A 17,523-nucleotide genomic window follows, 5' to 3' on the forward strand; every position below is an offset into this window, starting at 1 on the left:
GATTCCAGTCCGGGCACAGTATTTCACGGGGCTTAATCTTACAGGAGCTTTCTTTGGCATTCCAATTGCAGAAGAAAGCCAATCAGTCTTTGCCTTCACGTGGCACGGGAAGCAGTTCCCCTGGGCTAGGTTACCACTAGGATTTTACCAGTTCTCCAACAGTATTTTCTCAAATTTTGAAAAATTATTTACAAAATTTGTTTTTTCCAGGTAAGTCTGCCTGGATACAATATGTTGGTGATTTGTTACTGGCAAGCAAAACTAAGGATGACTGTATCAGGCATTCTGAGTATCTGTGTATCCAGCTGGTTAACAAGGGACACCGTGCATCTCTGTCCAAGTGACCGCTATGCGCAAACAGCGAGCGAAATATCTTGGGTTCATATTAAAGCCAGGACTTCCTGATTATTCAAAGCCTTTTACATTCTGTTGTGATGAAAAGAATTGCAAGAGGGGTGTTAGTACAAACTTTAGGACCACACGAACGACCTGTTACCTATTTTTCTCCCAAATTAGACCCAGTGACTGAAGGAACTCCTTTTTGCATTAGAGCAATAGCAGCAGCAGCTGGAACGACAGAAGAAACCCTAGGACAATTGTCCGAGGACATCCACTAACGGTCTGTGTGCCCCATTACGTAGAGATACCGTTAAAACAATATGCAGAGAAAGCTTTCTCTCCTCAAGGGGCGCACAGAGACAGTCCTATCCTTGGCTAATCGTTTGAAGTTGGAAAGGTGCAATACATTGAACCCTGCCACCCTAATGCCTTCACCCTCCCATGGAGAGAAAGATAACCAGAACCGTGTTCAGTTATGAAGCCAAAGCAGCACACTGCGAGACGGTTTACAGGATCAGCCTTTAGATAACCCTGACTTGAACCTCTTCACGGACGGCTCCTCCTGTTATGCAGGAGGTCGCAGATGTCCCCGGTTTCGCAGGGGCTACGGAAACGCGGGTACTCTCGGCGGGACCTTTGCCTGCACCTTTGGGGGCACAGGGAGCGGGAATAATTGCTCTCGCAGAAGCTGCAAATTACGCAGGAGGACCAGAGGTAACATTTATACGGACTCTAAATACGCTTTTGGTATCTGCCACGCGACTGGGACTTTATGGCAAGAATGGGGCTGCTTACCATCAGCTGGGAAGACTATGGCTCATGGCAAGCAGCTCAAGGCATTACTGGAGGCGCTACAACCACCCTCTGAGATTTCTGCCACCTGTATAACAGCACCTACCCAGAGGCAAGATAGGATTTCAGAAGGAGATGCTTGAGCTGACCAAGCAGCCAGAGCCGCAGCACGACAGGTGGTGTCTATCGTGTCATTATCACATCGTGAGGCGATATCGAACTCCCGGAGATAAAGAAGTTACCTGAAGACCTCCCTGGCGAAGAAAAGGAGCAGTGGATCCGGCCTGGAGCCCAGCCACAAGGAGAACAACGGGTGCTCAGTCTCAAGCCTCTTCTTCCACAAAGGTATTTGTTACCGGTGACGCGATGGCATCACAAAAACACTCATGGGGGGCCAGAGAGCTTAGCACTCCCGATTCAAAGACTTGGGGCTGCCCCGGGAATTAGTGCAGCAGCCAAAAGAATCTGTGAAGGGTGTAAACTTTGTAAAAAATATGCTTCTGTATGAATTAAGGCACCCAGCGGAAAAAGACCTCCAGCCACCTTTCCTTTTCAAAAGCTCCCAACTGACAGCGCTGCCATGCCAGAAACAATGGGCTACTCTGCCATGTTAGCGATAGAAGCTTTTCCTACTAGGAAAAAGGAGGCAAAAGCAGTAGTAGAAATTTTACTGAAGGAAACAATTCCCAGATACGGAGTTCCTGAAGTCACCGATTCTGATCGAGGGGGTCATTTCAGAGCTGCGGTTTGAATTCAGATTTGTAATTCCTTTGGCATTTTTTGTTTCATACTCATCTGGTATTCAGAATCATCTGGTCAAGTAGAACGAATGAACAGAACCTTAGAAGAAAAATTAGTTAAGGCTTGTAAACAGGCTTGCCTAAAGTGGCCTGATGCTTTACATGTAGTGTTCCGGGATATAAGGAATACCCCAAGAAGCCAATTGGGATTTCCCCAGCTGAAATTTTATTTGGGAGAATACTTGCTGTGCCTGGTACAGTCTTTTGGATGGAGATGAACTGGTTACACAATATCTGTAATATCTGCAAAATGCTTTTTTTTAAAAAACACACAATCCTGCTGATGGGTATCAGGCACTTACCCCGAGATTGAAGTTCATGACATCCTGGTTTCCGAACTTAAGGACCTGGTTAAAGAAAGTAATTGTCGCTGTTCTAACAACTCTAGTCATACTAGTCTGTGTGACTGACCGGTTTCAGTGCTGCCCTGGTTGTGGTTCTTTTATAAAGCAGAAAATAGAGAGATGTGGAATGATAAATAAGAAGGATCGCAGGAGTGCAATGGAAAAACCAAAGGAGGGAACTCGTAAAAGGAAGAAGCTTTAGAAAAACTCCTTTCTCTCAGGATATTGTTAACAGCAGGAAAAATTAATAAGTGGCTATCGTTTGACAGGTTTAATTACCAGCGCCCAGGCGCTCTGGGAACAATCCTGACAGTTTGAGATTGGTCAGAAGCCGAGTAACCGCGATGACCCGCGGCCTGGCGGCCCTGCTGCTCGCTGCCCCCACCCGGGGCCGTGCCCCCCGCCCCGGCAGCCTGAAGGGACAGGCCGACGCCCCCCGGCAGGCCCCGGTCCCCTCCCCGCGCACCTGCTCGGAGGCCTCGGCCTCGCAGCCGCAGCCCCTGGCGAGGCGCAGGGGGGCCCGGCCGGGCGCGGGGCCGCTGCGGGCTCCGGGAGGGGCCCGACCCCCCCAGCCACGGGAGAGCGGCGGGGGGGAGCAGGAGCCGCACCCAGGGCCCCCAGGGCTCCCGGGGCCCGCCAGTACCATTAGTGTCCCCAGTGCTCCCAGTGTCCCCCAGTACCCACAGTGCCCCTGTGGGGCCCCACCCGTCACCCTGCTCAGGCAGAGCGGCCGCGGAACCCCCCAGGGGCTGCCCAGTGGGAGCACTGGGGGTACTGGGAGCAGAACGGTGAGTCTGCCGGGGCTCAGAGACCCTCGCTCCGGCTTTGGGCAGTGCGGGTGGGTGTGCGGGTGGGCGGCGGGCAGGGGTTGAACCCCGCCGTGCTGGGGGGGGCCTGCAGGGATCCCCCACCTCCGAGGCAGCGGAGGGACGGGGGGAGGCTCCCTCGGCACAGCACCCACCCCCCAGACCAGGATCCCGTCCGCAGCCCAGCGATTTCCTTCTCCCAATTCCTTGTCGGCGCCCCTTCCCGAGACGGGGCTCCCCGCTGCCCGGCCTCCCTCCCCTCTGCTTCCCCACTCCCGGCCCCGCGACCCCGGCACCGGGGCAGCCGGGGAACGAGGTGCTCACCTGGGGGGCGGCTGAAATCCTTCCGCCTCTCTGGCAGCTCCCGCAGGGCTCAGGATGGGGTGACTGGCCCTGGCTCTGCCTCCGCCTCCTCCTCTTCTGGCGATGGCCCTGCTCCGTCCTCACCGCGTACACTGCCAGGGCATTGCTCGGGGTGTTTGTCTTCTCGCCGGGAGCGCCCGACACCGGCGTGGGCTGGGCCTCTGCTTCGGCGGCAGCGCCCGCCCTCGGCCTTGGAGCGGCTGCAGTTTCCGTTGAGGACCTGGCAGGGGCCGCAGCCTCTGGGGTCTGTTCCCAGCCCCAGAGCCCTTCTCTCCCCTCGGAGGGCACGGAGAAGCCTTCCTTCAGCAGCACCCGGTAGGCGTGGGCCAGGCCCCAGCATGTCGCCGCGACCCGCGCTCCTCTGCAATTACACTTTCTCCAGAAAATCCCCGAAGCTCCAACGAGGGAGGAATAGGGCAGCCAAGTTCCAGTGCCCCGCAGGCGCCCGCGGGCCCAGGCACTTGCCCGGGCGACCCCGCACCCCCAGCCGCTCGCAACACTCCAGCCCCGGGGCCGAGCTCCGGGGGATTCTCTCCAACAGCTGCTTCGCCCCCAACCCAGCCCGAGCCGCGGGCAGGAACACGCCGGCTCCCAGCAGCGAGGCGCCGGCAGGGAACGCCAGCAGCCCCGGGACCCTCGGCACGCCCGGAACTCTCCAGCACAGCCGCACACAGCCCCCGGGCCGCCTCCCGCCCGACAGCAGCGCCGGGACCTGCCCGCGGCGCCACGGGGCGGCGGCAGCGCCGGCACGCCGCTCGGCAGCCGCGGCGACCAAACCTGCGGGGGCCAAGGGACCGCCGGGAGGCGCCGTCTGTCCCGGCTCAGCCCCGAGGCCGGGCGGGGTCTGAGCCCGGCCGGTGGCCGCTCCCCACGCGGCCGGCCGCTCCCCTCCCGCCCCCCGGTAACACGCGGGAGGGACGCGGCGGCGGGAGCCGCCGGCGGAGCGGAGAAGCGGCGCCGGGCCGGTCCCGGCCCCGCGCGAACGAGCCGCGCTCCCGTCCCACGCGATGGGCAGCCGCCCCGGCCACTGCGGGCCCGGAGCCCAGCTCCCCTCCCGCCCGGCCCGAGGCCCGCCCCCTCTCCCGGCCGAGCCCGGGGCGGCTCCGCAGCGGGGGGCGGGCAGGGCCTTTCCGCGGGGACCGGGGCGGCCAGGAGGGGGGCGCCCCCCGGAGGCCGGGGGGGGCCGCGCCGCGACCTGAGCTTCAGCCCCCTCGGCGCCCGGCACCAACGCCACCCGCGAGGTGCTGAGCCCCCTCGGCGCCGGCACCCGCGTTATGGCCGGGCAAAGCCGATTTTTATAAAAATATATCATTTTATTGGGTTCCATCGAGTGAGGGTGGGAAGCAATAGGCAAAGCAGCGCTGGGTGCAGGGAGAGCCGCAGCTCTGCCACACGCACCCCGAGTTCAAAACAACAGAGGTTTTTATACTCCTGTGCCACCGTCTTTAACCAGCCCTCTCTCGTCAGACGATTCTCCTGCTTTTCTCCAGCGGGTCCTTTGAGATGCTCGGGGCTTTGTCCTCCCCTGCGGGGTCTTTTGGAAGTCTCGGAGCCTTGGTCTCTTGGCGCGCTTTTCTCCTCCTGGATCTTTTAAAAGCCTCATGATCCCATCTTTTGGCGGCTTTTCTCCAAGCAGCAGTCACAGGTTAGCTCTAGGTGGGGGGGGTGTTCCGAGAAGCGGTTACCTATCAGCTCTAGGTGATGGGGTTCCCAAGAAGCGGTTACCTATCAGCTCTAGGTGATGGGGTTCCCAAGAAGCGGTTACCTATCAGCTCTAGGTGATGGGGTTCCCAAGAAGCGGTTACCTATCAGCTCTAGGTGATGGGGTTCCCAAGAAGCGGTTACATTTTTCCAACCGAATGCCATACTTGATATTTTATCCATATATATTCAAACATTCATTGTAATACGGGTCATAGTAACTGCAAATCACTTCAAAACCCACACAGGGTACCATATTCTATTTTTACAATACTTTAGACAGCAGGATAGTGTGGTTTAACATTTACAGATCATTCAAACCTATCATACCCGCCTTGCTTAACTTAGCAAATTAGTTACAATAGTTTATTACAGTCCCCCCATTTCTTTTTATACCTCAACTTGCTGGTTAAGCTTAAAAATAGCTTCCCTAGCAGCCCCTAAAAAGGTGCCATCTTCTTGTTAAGTCAGTATATTGTTGCCTTAATATCATGAGTTGGACAGTTTTAATCCTGTTCTTAACAAGGTTAATTAATTTAAGATACAAGGTCCAAAAGTGAGAATTATTAACAAAATAATCAGGGATCCAATTAAGGTTGTTTTTATCTCCTAAAGGACTGAAAACTTCGTTCAAATTATCATTTATCCGTACATGGCAACACCAGGATCCCGTATCATTTCTCCATACACAGGTTTGACTATAAACGCTGTTTCTGTATAACTTAGCATATTCAGTTTTATTTTTATCTGACCAGAATCCCTTGACCCCTTTGCTATGTCCCTGTTCATTAAGCCATAACCATATATAAATACCTCTGTCTTTGTTGATCGATTTATGTGTAAGTGTCCACTGGCATTTACTCTCCCCTACATCAGTTCCTCCTGTCCGAGTTCGGTTCACACAGATCTGCCCTGATTTGGAAACTGGATTGGCCATGCTCCGTTTTCTTCCCTGGTAGTGTTGTTAACATCACTGTAATTACTCACAATCTGCGATGGAGTAAGGGGTACAGAGACCCACGGCCAGCTGGACAGTCCTACAGGTCCTCCACAGACCCAACAGTGGCTTCGATTGAAAGTTCTGCTCATTGTCTTGGCTAATAAAACAAACTTGTTATCTTCAAGGGGATCACATGGAGCACTTCGGCTTTCTGTATCCAGGACAGGGCCGACACATATAATTAGGAGAAAAAGGAAACCCCTATAGTGAGGTCCGGTATGGCACATTTTTCTGTTTGTCCCTAGACCCATTGGGTTGCTGCCAACGGTCGGGTGTTTATCTTCTCAACAGCAAAAATGGAGGCCAACCCGGTCTTGCCCTCACTTCGAATTTATTTTTAGTCTTCTTCTCCTTTTTGTTACTCTTATTCAACTTCTTGTTCAACTATATACAGCGGCTTATACACTTATTTATAAAGCAGACACCACAACTTATTATAACAAACATTCAGGATTTTACAAAGCTTCATAGCAAATACCTTACATTTTCTTGTTACCAATACAGAGTCCTTCTAATTATTCAATTAGTCTTAATGAGTCCATCCCTTTGTTGATTCCGCTGCATTCGAAGCTTTAGGTCTCCCGGCGTTGATTCAATCTTCCACTGAGGCTTTTCTGTAACCGGTCCTTTCACCCTGAAACTCGAGTCCACCCTCTCTCAGCAGTTCTTGCAGCAGTTTTTGTGGTTAATAGTACTCGGAATGGTCCTTCTTATCCATGAGGTAAGCTTTCCTCCTTCCAGGTTTTAATCATTACTTCATCTCCTCCCTGTGTTTTGTGTACTGCAAATCCTAAAGGAGGTGTCTGGGCTAATATGATCCGAATTAAATGCTTTTATAATTCCAAACCGTGGTAGAATTTGTTCCAGTACTATTTAGTTACTGACTGAGCAGTCGCTCTGGTGGTAGGAAAGGCTTCTACCCGGTGAGTTAATTGATCTGCCATTACCAGCAAATATTTGTATCTCCCAACTTTTGGTGGTTCTGTGAAATCTACCTGGACCCTCTCAAAAGGTTGATAAGCTGTTTTCCTTCCACCAGCTGCGGTCTGTCTCATAGTTCTTTTATTAATCCTTTAACAGGATAAACAACCGTATGTAGTTTGTTTTGCAATTTCATATATTCCAATGCAGCCAAAATATCTCAAGAAATGATCACTCAAAGCCCTACTGCCCCCAGGACTTCATTTTCTACAATTTGTAATTTAGATTTTGAAACCTTGAATCTTTTTTTTTTTTTTTTTTTTACAAAGTTCAGCAGTTCTATAGTCCCCATCCTGACACCATTCTCAGTTTGTCCAGCTATTAATAAATCATCTCCATATTGTAAAAGCTTTATTTTTGAGGATGGCTTGAACATCTGCGGTACCTTTTTTTTTTTTTTTTTAATGCCTGCCCAAAAAGGTTAGGCGATTCTGTAAACCCTTGGGGAAGCCCTGTCCCTCTGAGTTGTTGTTTTCTATTATTAGATGGATCTTCCCATTCAAATGCAAAATAGTCTCTGTTCCCCTTGTCCCGGGGCAGGACCAAAATGCATCCTTTAAGTCAGTTACACTGCAGCGAATAGTCAGGGGTGGTTGGTTAAGCAGCACATGGGGGTTTGCTACCACAGGGAAACGAGCCACAGTTGGCTGATTCACAGCCCTGAAATCTTGCACCCATCTGTAAGATCCGTCTGATTTTAAAACCGGTAAAATAGGTGTATTATGTGGAGACATACAAGGTCCCAATGTGCCTTTACTCAATAATTCGTCTGTAATTGGTTCCAGCCCCTCTCGACCCTTTAGGGGAACGGGGTATTGTTTTGTCTGAATTGGTGTCTCCGGATCAATTCTAACAATTTAAATAGGCTTTATTTTAAGCTTTCCAATCTCTCCTTTTGTATACCAGACTTTAGGATTTATCTGTCGCTCGTCTTTTCCCATTAATGTATAATTTTTTTTTTTATTTTTTCTTGTACTATTATTTATTTTTTTAATTTCAGCTTCTGGTAGCAATAATAAATCCCCTCGGAATATTTTTTTACAGTTGATTTTTTTTTTTTCCCCCCGCACCCCTATTTGCTAAAAATCCAAACTCTTCTCTCTGGGGCTTCATTTTATTTTTATCAAGCACTCCTTTGACGTCTTTATCCCCAGAAAATAGAACTCCCGACTCTGTTATTCTTCTTTAAACATCCTTTTATCCTGCTCCTGTTTTCTGCAGTTCTGCTGTAAACGTCCCTTCTTTCCACAATAATAGCATGCTAATTCGTTTCCTCTAATTACTGCCCCTTGCTCTTCACCACCCAAAGCTGCAGGTAAATCCGTTAGAATGAGATCTCAGAGGTTTCTCTGACTGCTGCAAATATTTTCGCCTTTGCTTTCTGCTTTTACACTTTCTGTGTTTCTTTTAATAGCTCCTGCAGACTCCGGTCTTGCCAATTGTATACTTCCTCTAACTTTGCCCTGATGGCACCTCATGAATTGGCTACGAATTGAGTGGGTTTGGTTTTTTGGTTTGGTTTTGTTTTTTAATAAAGCCGCTCCCACGGGGCGTGTGGGCTCTACCCCCGAACACATTTGTAAATTCTCTCTTGATCTTTCCAGCCGACCAGTGGGTGGTTCATCTCTCCCCTGATGTTCGCTAAAGGCTTTATTAATGTTTTGCCCCCGAGGAACTGCTTCTCTAATGCCGGCCACTGTTCAATTTCTGAGGTCCCTCATATTCTGCCGGCCCTGTTCTTATGACCCCAGTGAGGGCGGACACTGGGCCAGTTCCGACCCGCCGGCGGCCCCGCTTGGTTTTGCGGTTCCCACAAACACATTCCGGCTGGTCTAATCATTTGCCTTTCCTTGGTCGTAAATAAAACGCTTAAAAGGGACTGTGCTTCTTCCCAGGTGCAAGTACTGGGACCTAAACATTGATCCAACCTCTCAGCTGCTCCCAGAGGATCATCTAATAGAGTCCCCATTTTTTTTCTTGTTTTTAAATTTGGTCCATCGGAGGTGTTGAACGGGACTGCCCCAAATCCGATGCCTCCTTGATCGCCTCCGAGGGGCACCTCCCGTGAGGGGTAAAGAAGGTCCCTCAGTTACGGCAGTTTTACCTCTTGCACATGCAGCCGGAGGCAGAAGGGAACCGCCGGGGGTGTCAGAGCCGCCGGGGCAGTTGAGGCCTCGGGGGCAGTTGAAGCAGCTGGAGTTAAGGCCGCCGGGGCCGGGGCTGTTAAAGTATGGAGGCGGCCAGTTATCTAGTGGTGCCCATTCGTCATCTTTCTCTATCCCTTCCTTGTTCTTATCCCCTTTTTTCTTCAGATTTTTCATCCTTTTTTAGTGTAAGTATTGAAGCTGGATAAGGACGTGAAGTCCTGATCCACAATTTTGCATAATCGCTTTCTTCTCGACTAAAAGGTTTTCTTGAGTAAACAGATGTACTAAAGCCTGGCAAATCCAGTCTTCAAAAAAATCCAAAAGTAGGCCAGAAGACAGGTGGGTTTAAAGGTTTCTTCGGCCATTCAACCATACAATATTGGACTCATTTTAATTTACTTTTTCCTTTTCTAGGACCACTTTCATTCCAGTTTCTAACCATTATGCCTAATGGACTATCTGGTGGTATATCCGGTAATTTACTCTTTTTTTTTTTTTTTTTCTTTCTTGCTCCCGGGTTTTTGATTCCTTTTGACCCATCTAGGGCTTTTACTGTGGAAACTTCTACAGCCCTTGTAGGGGGTTGGACCCAGGGAGTTGGGCCTCTTACCCATCCACGTATCCTTTGGGAATTTTCTACGGCAATTCCTCTCGCCTTAGGAATTTTCTACGGCAATTCCTCTCGCCCTTGGTTACCAGTAAGAGTGTCTTGCGGGAGGGCTGAACCCTTTACCCACCCACGTACCCCTAGAACCCGTGCACCCACCCACGAGTCCTATAGGATCCGCTTCGGTCCTTCTCCGGCCAAATCCCTCGCGGGAGTTTGGAACCGCGGTTAGAAGACCTCCGCACTCGATTCGGAACTCAAATCCTGGCTCCAAAACTACTTTCGTTTCCAGAATGAGGTTCCGTCTCAATCACACTCTCACACACAAGCAACCGAATCCCACCCAACCGAACGGTGTGCCTTATACTCACCGCTCCGTCGGCTTCGTTCGGGTCTTCGTGCACCAGAATTCCGGGTATTTTATACTGCAGTTTTTCCTTTGGAGCTCCAATTCCTTTGACTATTGCTTCTCTTTTGTCCGTTGATCTCTGGAGACTGACCCACGCTGCTACTTTCGAGCCACAATCTGTGGGGCGCCCCTCGAGAAGCCGCAGTCCAGGAAAGCACACTGGTGACGCCAACGTGATCTCAAATTGTTATAATCGGACAAAGCCAATTTTTATAAAACCATATAATTTTATTTGGGTTTGTGATGGTTTGACTCTGGCTAAATGCCAGGTATCCACCAAGTCGCTCTATCACTTCCCCCCCCCCTTCCCTTTGTTTTCTCAACAGGGTAAAGAGGGGAAAGAAGATAAACTAACCCTTGTGGGTGAAACAAAAGCAGTTTTAATATAAGCAAAGCGAAGCAAAAGTCCGCGCGCGGAAGCAAAAGCAAACAGATTTATTCTCTACTTCCCATGAAGAGGCGATGTCGGGCCTTCTCAGGAAGCAGGGCTCCAATACGCGTAGTAGTTGCCTCGGAGGACCAAGGGTGACCCCACCCCCTTCCTCCTTTCTCCCAGCTTTATACTGAGCAGACGTCATATGGTATGGAATATCCCTTTGGTCGGTTTGGGTCAGCTGTCCTAGCTGTGTCCCCTCCCGAGATCTTGCCCATCCCGTCCCACTGGGGAAAATATCAGAAAGAGCCTTGGTGCTGTGTGAGCCCTGCTCAGCAGCAGCCACAACACCAGGGTGCTATCAACACCCTGCAGCTCCCAGCACAAACCACAGCACCGTGAGGGCTGCTATAGGGGAAAACCGATTCCAGTTCAGCCAGACCCAATACAGGGTTCAATCGATTGAGGGTGGGAAGCAATAGGCAAAGCAGCGCTGGGTGCAGGGAGAGCCGCAGCTCTGCCACACGCACCCCGAGTTCAAAACAACAGAGGTTTTTATACTCCTGTGCCACCGTCTTTAACCAGCCCTCTCTCGTCAGACGATTGTCCTGCTTTTCTCCAGCGGGTCCTTTGAGATGCTCGGGGCTTTGTCCTCCCCTGTGGGGTCTTTTGGAAGTCTCGGAGCCTTGGTCTCTTGGCACGCTTTTCTCCTCCTGGATCTTTTAAAAGCCTCATGATCCCATCTTTTGGCGGCTTTTCTCCAAGCAGCAGTCACAGGTTAGCTCTAGGTGGGGGGGGTGTTCCGAGAAGCGGTTACCTATCAGCTCTAGGTGATGGGGTTCCCAAGAAGTAGTTACATTTTTCCAACCGAATGCCATACTTGATATTTTATCCATATATATTCAAACATTCATTGTAATACGGGTCATAGTAACTGCAAATCACTTCAAAACCCACACAGGGTACCATATTCTATTTTTACAATACTTTAGACAGCAGGATAGTGTGGTTTAACATTTACAGATCATTCAAACCTATCATACCCGCCTTGCTTAACTTAGCAAATTAGTTACAATAGTTTATTACACTCAGGAGGTGCGGTGGGAGACCCCGACCCCCGCCCAGAGCGGCGGACTGGGCTGAGACCGGGCAGCAACTCGGGACGGGTGAACGCCCGCCCGCCCGCCGCAGGGACGTGATGCCTCCGTGGGGGCCCGTCTCCCTGCCCCGCCGTGCCTGGGGGTCCGGCCCCCCGTCACTGACCCGAGCCGGGAGCGCTGCCCGGGCCGGCCCCGGGAGCTGCCCGCAGCCGGCTGTGGGACCCCAGGGTTCATTAAAGCTCATCGAGGCCGCCCGGTGTCACCCGTGTCCTGGGGACGGGGCCGCCCCTGGGGGCAGGGGGCACCGGGGGGTGAGGGGCAGGGAGAGGAGGTGGCTCCTGTGCCCGCGCAGGGCAGGATCCGTCCCTGACCCCCACCCGCAGAGCCAGGGACAGGCCGGGGGCGCAGGGACCCCCGGGGAGCCGGGCCCATCGCCTGCCCCTTTGCTCCCTCGGGGGCTGGGGGCTAGTCGAAAGGACCTGGGGTACAGCCCCCCACGTGCTGCCCCCAGCCCAGGCAGCTGCAGGAACCCCCCGGGGACACCCCGCACCCACAATAAGTCTTTATTCCTTCGGGGACCAGCAAAAACCTGGGCAGGGACACCCCCAAAATCAGCCCTGCCGATGCGTGTCCCCCCCCGCGTCCCCATCGGCACCCACCCCCATTCCCGACTCTGCCCAAGGCCTCGTCCGGCCTCCGCGGGTGCCCGTGGGGACACACCGTCCCCGTGTCCCCAACCCTCCTGTCCCCATGTCCCCAGCCCCCCGTCCCGCTGCCGTCAAGCCGGTGGGGACTGGTCACGACCCCGTGTCCTCGCCGTGGCTCGGTGGCCTCGTGGCTCAGGGGCCTCCGGTGGCTGCCAGGGCCGTGGCTGCCAGGAGGAGCCCCCAGAATCGCGGGGGGGTCCCAGGGATGCTCCTGCCTGGGGGTGTCACAGAAGCCAAGTCAGGGGCAGCTGGGGGGGGGGGTGTCCTGATCAGGGGCTCTGGGCTCACCTGCGCTGAAGCCGCACGCCCGGCTCCGGCATCTCTTCTCTGCCGAAAAGACCAACCGTCTGCACGGGCCCCGCGCACGGCGCTGCTCCTCCCCGTGCCGTGCCGTACCGCGCCGTGCTGTGCTGTCCTGCCCCGGCCGTGCCACAACGTGTTATGCCGTGCCGTGCCAGGCTTTGCCGCGCCGCGCTGGACCGTGTCAGGCCCTGCCGTGTTTTGCCGTACCGCGCCGTGCCATCCCGTGCCGTGCCACACTGCGCTGCCCGTTGCCCCCGCTGCAAACCCCGGGGCAGAGCGGCTGGGAACTGCCCGAACTCTCCGGTTTCCATCTTCGTCCCCCCTGCCCGTTTCAGTCCAGCCCTGACCTGGGCCCAGTAGCAGCAGACCACGCCGGCAGGCAAGTGGCTCCTGTTACCTGAGTAACTGAAGGCACCTGGAGAGAAGGTGAGCAGCTGGGGACTAAAGGGGGGGGAGAAGACTTCTGCCGAGAAAAAGACTGTTTTACATACTTTGATAAGAATTCTGGAGAAGATGGGAATCAAGTCTGAGGAAAAGCTGACACGGACTTTGCTTATTTGGTGCAAAAGGCGTGGGGTCCCTGCTGCGTCATCTTGAACTACACGGCAACGGGTAAAGGAATCCCCGAAACAGTTAAAACCTGATGGGACTGCCGCGGCAGCTGCAGCCGCTGCCACCTCACCTAGTGGGTCCGAGTCTACAGTTGTGCCTGAGACACCCCCAGAAAAGCCGCGAGCCCCTTCCACATGCCCACTGTCTGCCGATGAGGACTCGCCCACGTGGCCGGAACGCCCCAAAGCACCGAGACGTTTCCTGTCAGATTTATCGGAGGACACGGAGGACACGTGTTCTGAACCCCTGCGGCAAGCTCTATGTGCTGGGTCTTTGGACGGTGATAATCGTTTAGACCCTGACCCTGTAAATCCTACAAGAGAATCTGGCCTGTGTCCTCCCTTAGCTGGGGATGATCCGTGGGTAACAGTGAGGCGAGAAGCCTTGGCGCAAGGGCATGGGGACACGGCGAGGAGGATTGTTGCTCCTGTGATTTGTGAACCGGGACGTCAGGCACACTCGGAAGGACGGCAGTTTTCTGTTAGGAAAGAACTACAGAAACCATTCCCGAGGATGGACTTCAGAGCTCATTTCCAACACGTATACTGGAGGCAGTCGCTCATGGCTGTACTCAGCATTCAAACCCCCCCCACAAGCCAGAGGTGGCAGGTGCTGGGGGGCGGGGGGGCTGTGGTGTGGGCCAGCGAGCTGTTCCCATCTCACCCAGCTCTTAGGATCCTGCCCAGGAGGAGGAAGGCGGCGAAATGTTGGACAAGGACAGGCAAAGCCCAGGCGGAGATGCCGAGCGCTGAGCGGTCCCATCCCCGAGCACCCTGCAAACGGCCGACACCCCACGGCAGCCCAGAGCCCCCTCTCGATGAGTGGCTCCAGTGCCATGCACACCCTCCTTCCCCAAGCCCCGGCCCCGTGCCATGGCGGTGCTGGTGGCGCAAAAGCCTTGGGGACCCCCCGGTCCCCCCAAGGATGATGAGGGGCTGCTGGCCCTGGGCAAGGACCCCCCACAGCAGAAGTCAGCAGGGACCTGGGGACAAGGCAGACAAGGGGCTGACATTCAGAGATGTGGAGACGCCACCTGACACCCCCCCGGCCAACTCCACGGCCAAGTGGCAGCGCGTCCAGGAGCTCACCCAGCACATCTTCAGCAGCCAGGCCGTGACTGAGGCGCTCTGCAGGTGGATGCAGATGGACCTGGCCCAGCGGCGATGGTACAGCCCTCCCCAAGGAGCCCCCCAGATGCCCCCAGAATGCAGGTGCAGGCCCAGCTGGGGCTGGCAGGGGTCACAATGTGGCCCCAGGGCTGCAGAGCGGAGCTGCCGTTGGTGCTCCCGGACACAGACAAGGCTGCGGACGGGGACAAGGGGCGAAGGAAGAACGTGACAGTGGCCAGGAGCAGCCCCAGTGCAACAGAGATGCTGACGGACACAAGGCGCCCCGCTGCCGCCCCCAGCTCGCGGGCATCAGCGCCAGCCCCGTGCGCAGCCCAGCGAGCTCAAAGCTGGACACAAAGATGGTCCCGTGAAGGTCCCGACGCGGCTCTCGGGCCTTACACGCAGGCGGGCAGAAAGCGCCTCGTCCCACCGCGCCGGGCCTGGCCTCAGCTACGGGGTCTCTCGGCTACGTTGGCCCCGGGGCCCTGTGGGGTTTGTCTCTGAGCCTCCAAGCGGGCCGGGCCGGGCCGACACAGGGGTCCCTGGTTCCCAGGGGGACACCCCAGCTCCTCCTGAGCCCCTCGCAGGGGGAAGGGCGTGGCAGTGGGGGGCTGCCCGGTGTAAGAAAGGCGTCTTGGCCCACCCTGTGATGTCACAAAGTGAGCTTTGGCAACCCGGCGATGTCACAAAGGGGGCTCTGCCCGCCTGCCCCAATATAAAAGGCAGCAGCCGCACTGGGGCCACAGCCATGGCGGGTGACAAGGAGCCCACCCTGGACCAGCTCCTTCCGATGCTGATGCTCAGGCTGCTGCTCAGCCTGAGGGAGGCCATGTCGAGGGCCGGGAGGTTCTGGGTAGGTGACGCCGCACCGTGCTGTGCCAGGGGGTGGGATGCTGTGGGGTGGTGTGGGGGGCTGTGGCTTGGGCCTCACAGCTACTCCCATCTCACCCAGCTCTTGCGGTCCTGCAGGGGATGAGGAAAAAGGGGAAAAAATGCAGAAGGAGAGAGAAAGCCCGGGTGGAGAAACAGAGAGCTGAGCGGTCCCAGCGCCGAGCATCCCGCAAACGGCGGACACGCCACCGCAGGCCTGAGAAAACGCCGTCCCGTTCCCGGACGACTTCTCAAGCCAAGCACGGAAGAAGGACGAAGCCCGCCCCAACCCGGAAGACGCGGTGAGTGCCGGGAGAGACCCCCAGATCCTGCCCCAGCCCCTCAGCCCGTGCCCTGCCCGTCCCGCCGGAGGGGCCGGGCTGCGGCAGGTTCACTTACCTCTGCTCCTCTGCAGGGCCAGGGCGAAGGCGCCGGGAGCAGAGCACCTGTGGGAGCTACCAGAACTATTGTCCTTGGGTCCGCCCTTGTCAAGAGGCTCCCTTTCCCCAGAAAGATTTATCGATGTCAAAACCCCGTGGGGCGTGTGGAAGCTGCCCGAGCTACGCTCGGTGAGTCGCCCCTCGTCATTAGGCTCCGTTTCTCCAGAAAGTTTTTGTGATGTCCAAACCCCGTGGGGCGTGTGGAAGCTGCCCAAGCTACGCGCTCTGAGCCCTCTCTCGCCCAGCAGCCCCAGTTCCACGGAAAACCTCCCGGAGCAAAAGCCCTTGGGATACGCTCAGACCACCGCGGATGATCCGGGGCTGGTTGCAAGGGTGGGACGGGCTGGGACCCTCCCCAGGGTACCCTACAAGCCCCCCACCGTCATGGAGGTGGAGGCAAAGCTGCGGCAGCCGGGACACAAAATCTGGCTCTATGGGGAGAGAGTGGAGGTGCCGGGGGGCCTCATTGACACAGACAGGGCTGCAGACGGCGACAAGATCCGGAAGAACGAGGCACGGGGCAGGAGAGCCGGGCTCTGGGGGTGTCTCAGGGCCTCATGGCAGTGGCTCTGCAAGTTCTGCTGCTGCTGCTGCTGCTGCTTCCCCAAGCCCCCGAGGTGACTACGATGGTTCCAGAGAAGCAACGGGCACCCAGGAGACAGCAGAGGGGGTGTGGGGCTGGGACCCTCCCTGGGGTGACCCCAGCTGACAGCTTAAAAATAAAAATGATCTTTTCTCCATCCCTGGTGCCGTGGTTCTTCCACCCAGCCCTTGATGCCCCTTCTCCCCCGTCCCTTTGCCAAACCTCCCCTTTGGGTCCCTTGCTGACCCCCCCTCCTCTGCCAGGTCTCCCCCAGGTGCTGGCTCCGAGCTCCCCCGGGATTTGTCCCCTCTGTGCGGCCCCGTGTCCGTAAGCACCACGACGGGGACGTTTGCTTGGCCCAGAGCCACTCCTGCCAGAGCAGGCAGGGACTGTGCCTGCCTGCACCCTGCTCCTGCCTCCTGCCCCCTCCAGAGCCCGGGGGCTGCGGGGCACCCACTGCAGGAACAGGGGGATTGGACAGGTCAGGTCCTTGGCTCTTTCACCTCAGATCTAATCCCCTGGGGCACAGAGCTGCCTTCTCCGTCCTCCTGCACGACCCCCCCAGGGCACCCGGCCCCGCGACAAAAGCAATCCCAGCCGTGGCTTGACCTTTCCCGACGCAGGAACAGCCCAGACTCTCTGCCCCAGCACACTTTTCATGCCCACTACGGGGCCTTTATCCCCCTCTAGGGCACGTCGGGGGCTTGGTGGGGCCGGGCCAGCCTGCTTGGCAGATCCTCTGCGATCGACTCGCCAGGGGCTTTTGCTGAGCGCACCTCCCAGGGTTTGTTCCCAGTCCCTTCAAATACCCCCATGGGAGACTTGACCAAAACAGTTTTAGATGGGGATCAAACAACCTGACTTAAGTCTCATTAACAGACAAAGCCACAAGCCGTAGTCCAATGCACAAAGTCAGCAACCGTGATCCAGTAAACAGAGCACGTAATCCAGAAACCGGAATCCAGCGCACACAGCACATCCTTCAAAATTACCAGGAGCAGCGGGTGCGACCCGCAGCCACAATTCTCCCAGAGGGGACTGAAAGCCCCGGCCCAGTTTCAGACCTCGTGGGATTCAAACCCACAGCAGCTCAGACCAGCCGACACTCGCACCCACAGCGTTTCAGACCAGGCATCC

The 17,523-nt window shown here is 55.5% G+C and overlaps 1 protein-coding gene across 1 annotated transcript; it reads right to left on the bottom strand.

Moving 5' to 3' along the window:
• Positions 1–1,086: 1,086 nt before the first annotated feature.
• On the bottom strand, positions 1,087–13,083 carry LOC141958766 (uncharacterized). The gene is made up of 4 exons (XM_074901666.1): positions 12,758–13,083; positions 3,406–4,471; positions 2,234–2,278; positions 1,087–1,596 (listed from the first exon to the last, which is right to left on the bottom strand). The coding sequence occupies exons 1-4, from the start codon at positions 13,081–13,083 to the stop codon at positions 1,549–1,551; spliced, it is 1,485 nt and encodes a 494-aa protein (XP_074757767.1). The 3' UTR covers positions 1,087–1,548.
• Between the last annotated feature and the right edge of the window lie 4,440 nt (positions 13,084–17,523).

The sequence above is a fragment of the Athene noctua genome, chromosome 1 (assembly GCF_965140245.1).
Source record: "Athene noctua chromosome 1, bAthNoc1.hap1.1, whole genome shotgun sequence".
In the NCBI taxonomy this organism is placed as follows: domain Eukaryota; kingdom Metazoa; phylum Chordata; class Aves; order Strigiformes; family Strigidae; genus Athene; species Athene noctua.

Excerpts from the sequence above, each read along its gene's own strand:
- LOC141958766 (XM_074901666.1), bottom strand. The coding sequence starts at position 13,083 with ATGGAAACCGGAGAGTTCGGGCAGTTCCCAGCCGCTCTGCCCCGGGGT. Across the intron at positions 4,472-12,757 it reads GGCGTGCGGCTTCAGCGCAG|TGGCCGGGGCGGCTGCCCAT; the intron begins GTGAGCCCAGAG and ends CCGGGCCCGCAG. Across the intron at positions 1,597-2,233 it reads TCATGAACTTCAATCTCGGG|ATTCTTTTGGCTGCTGCACT; the intron begins GTAAGTGCCTGA and ends CACCCTTCACAG.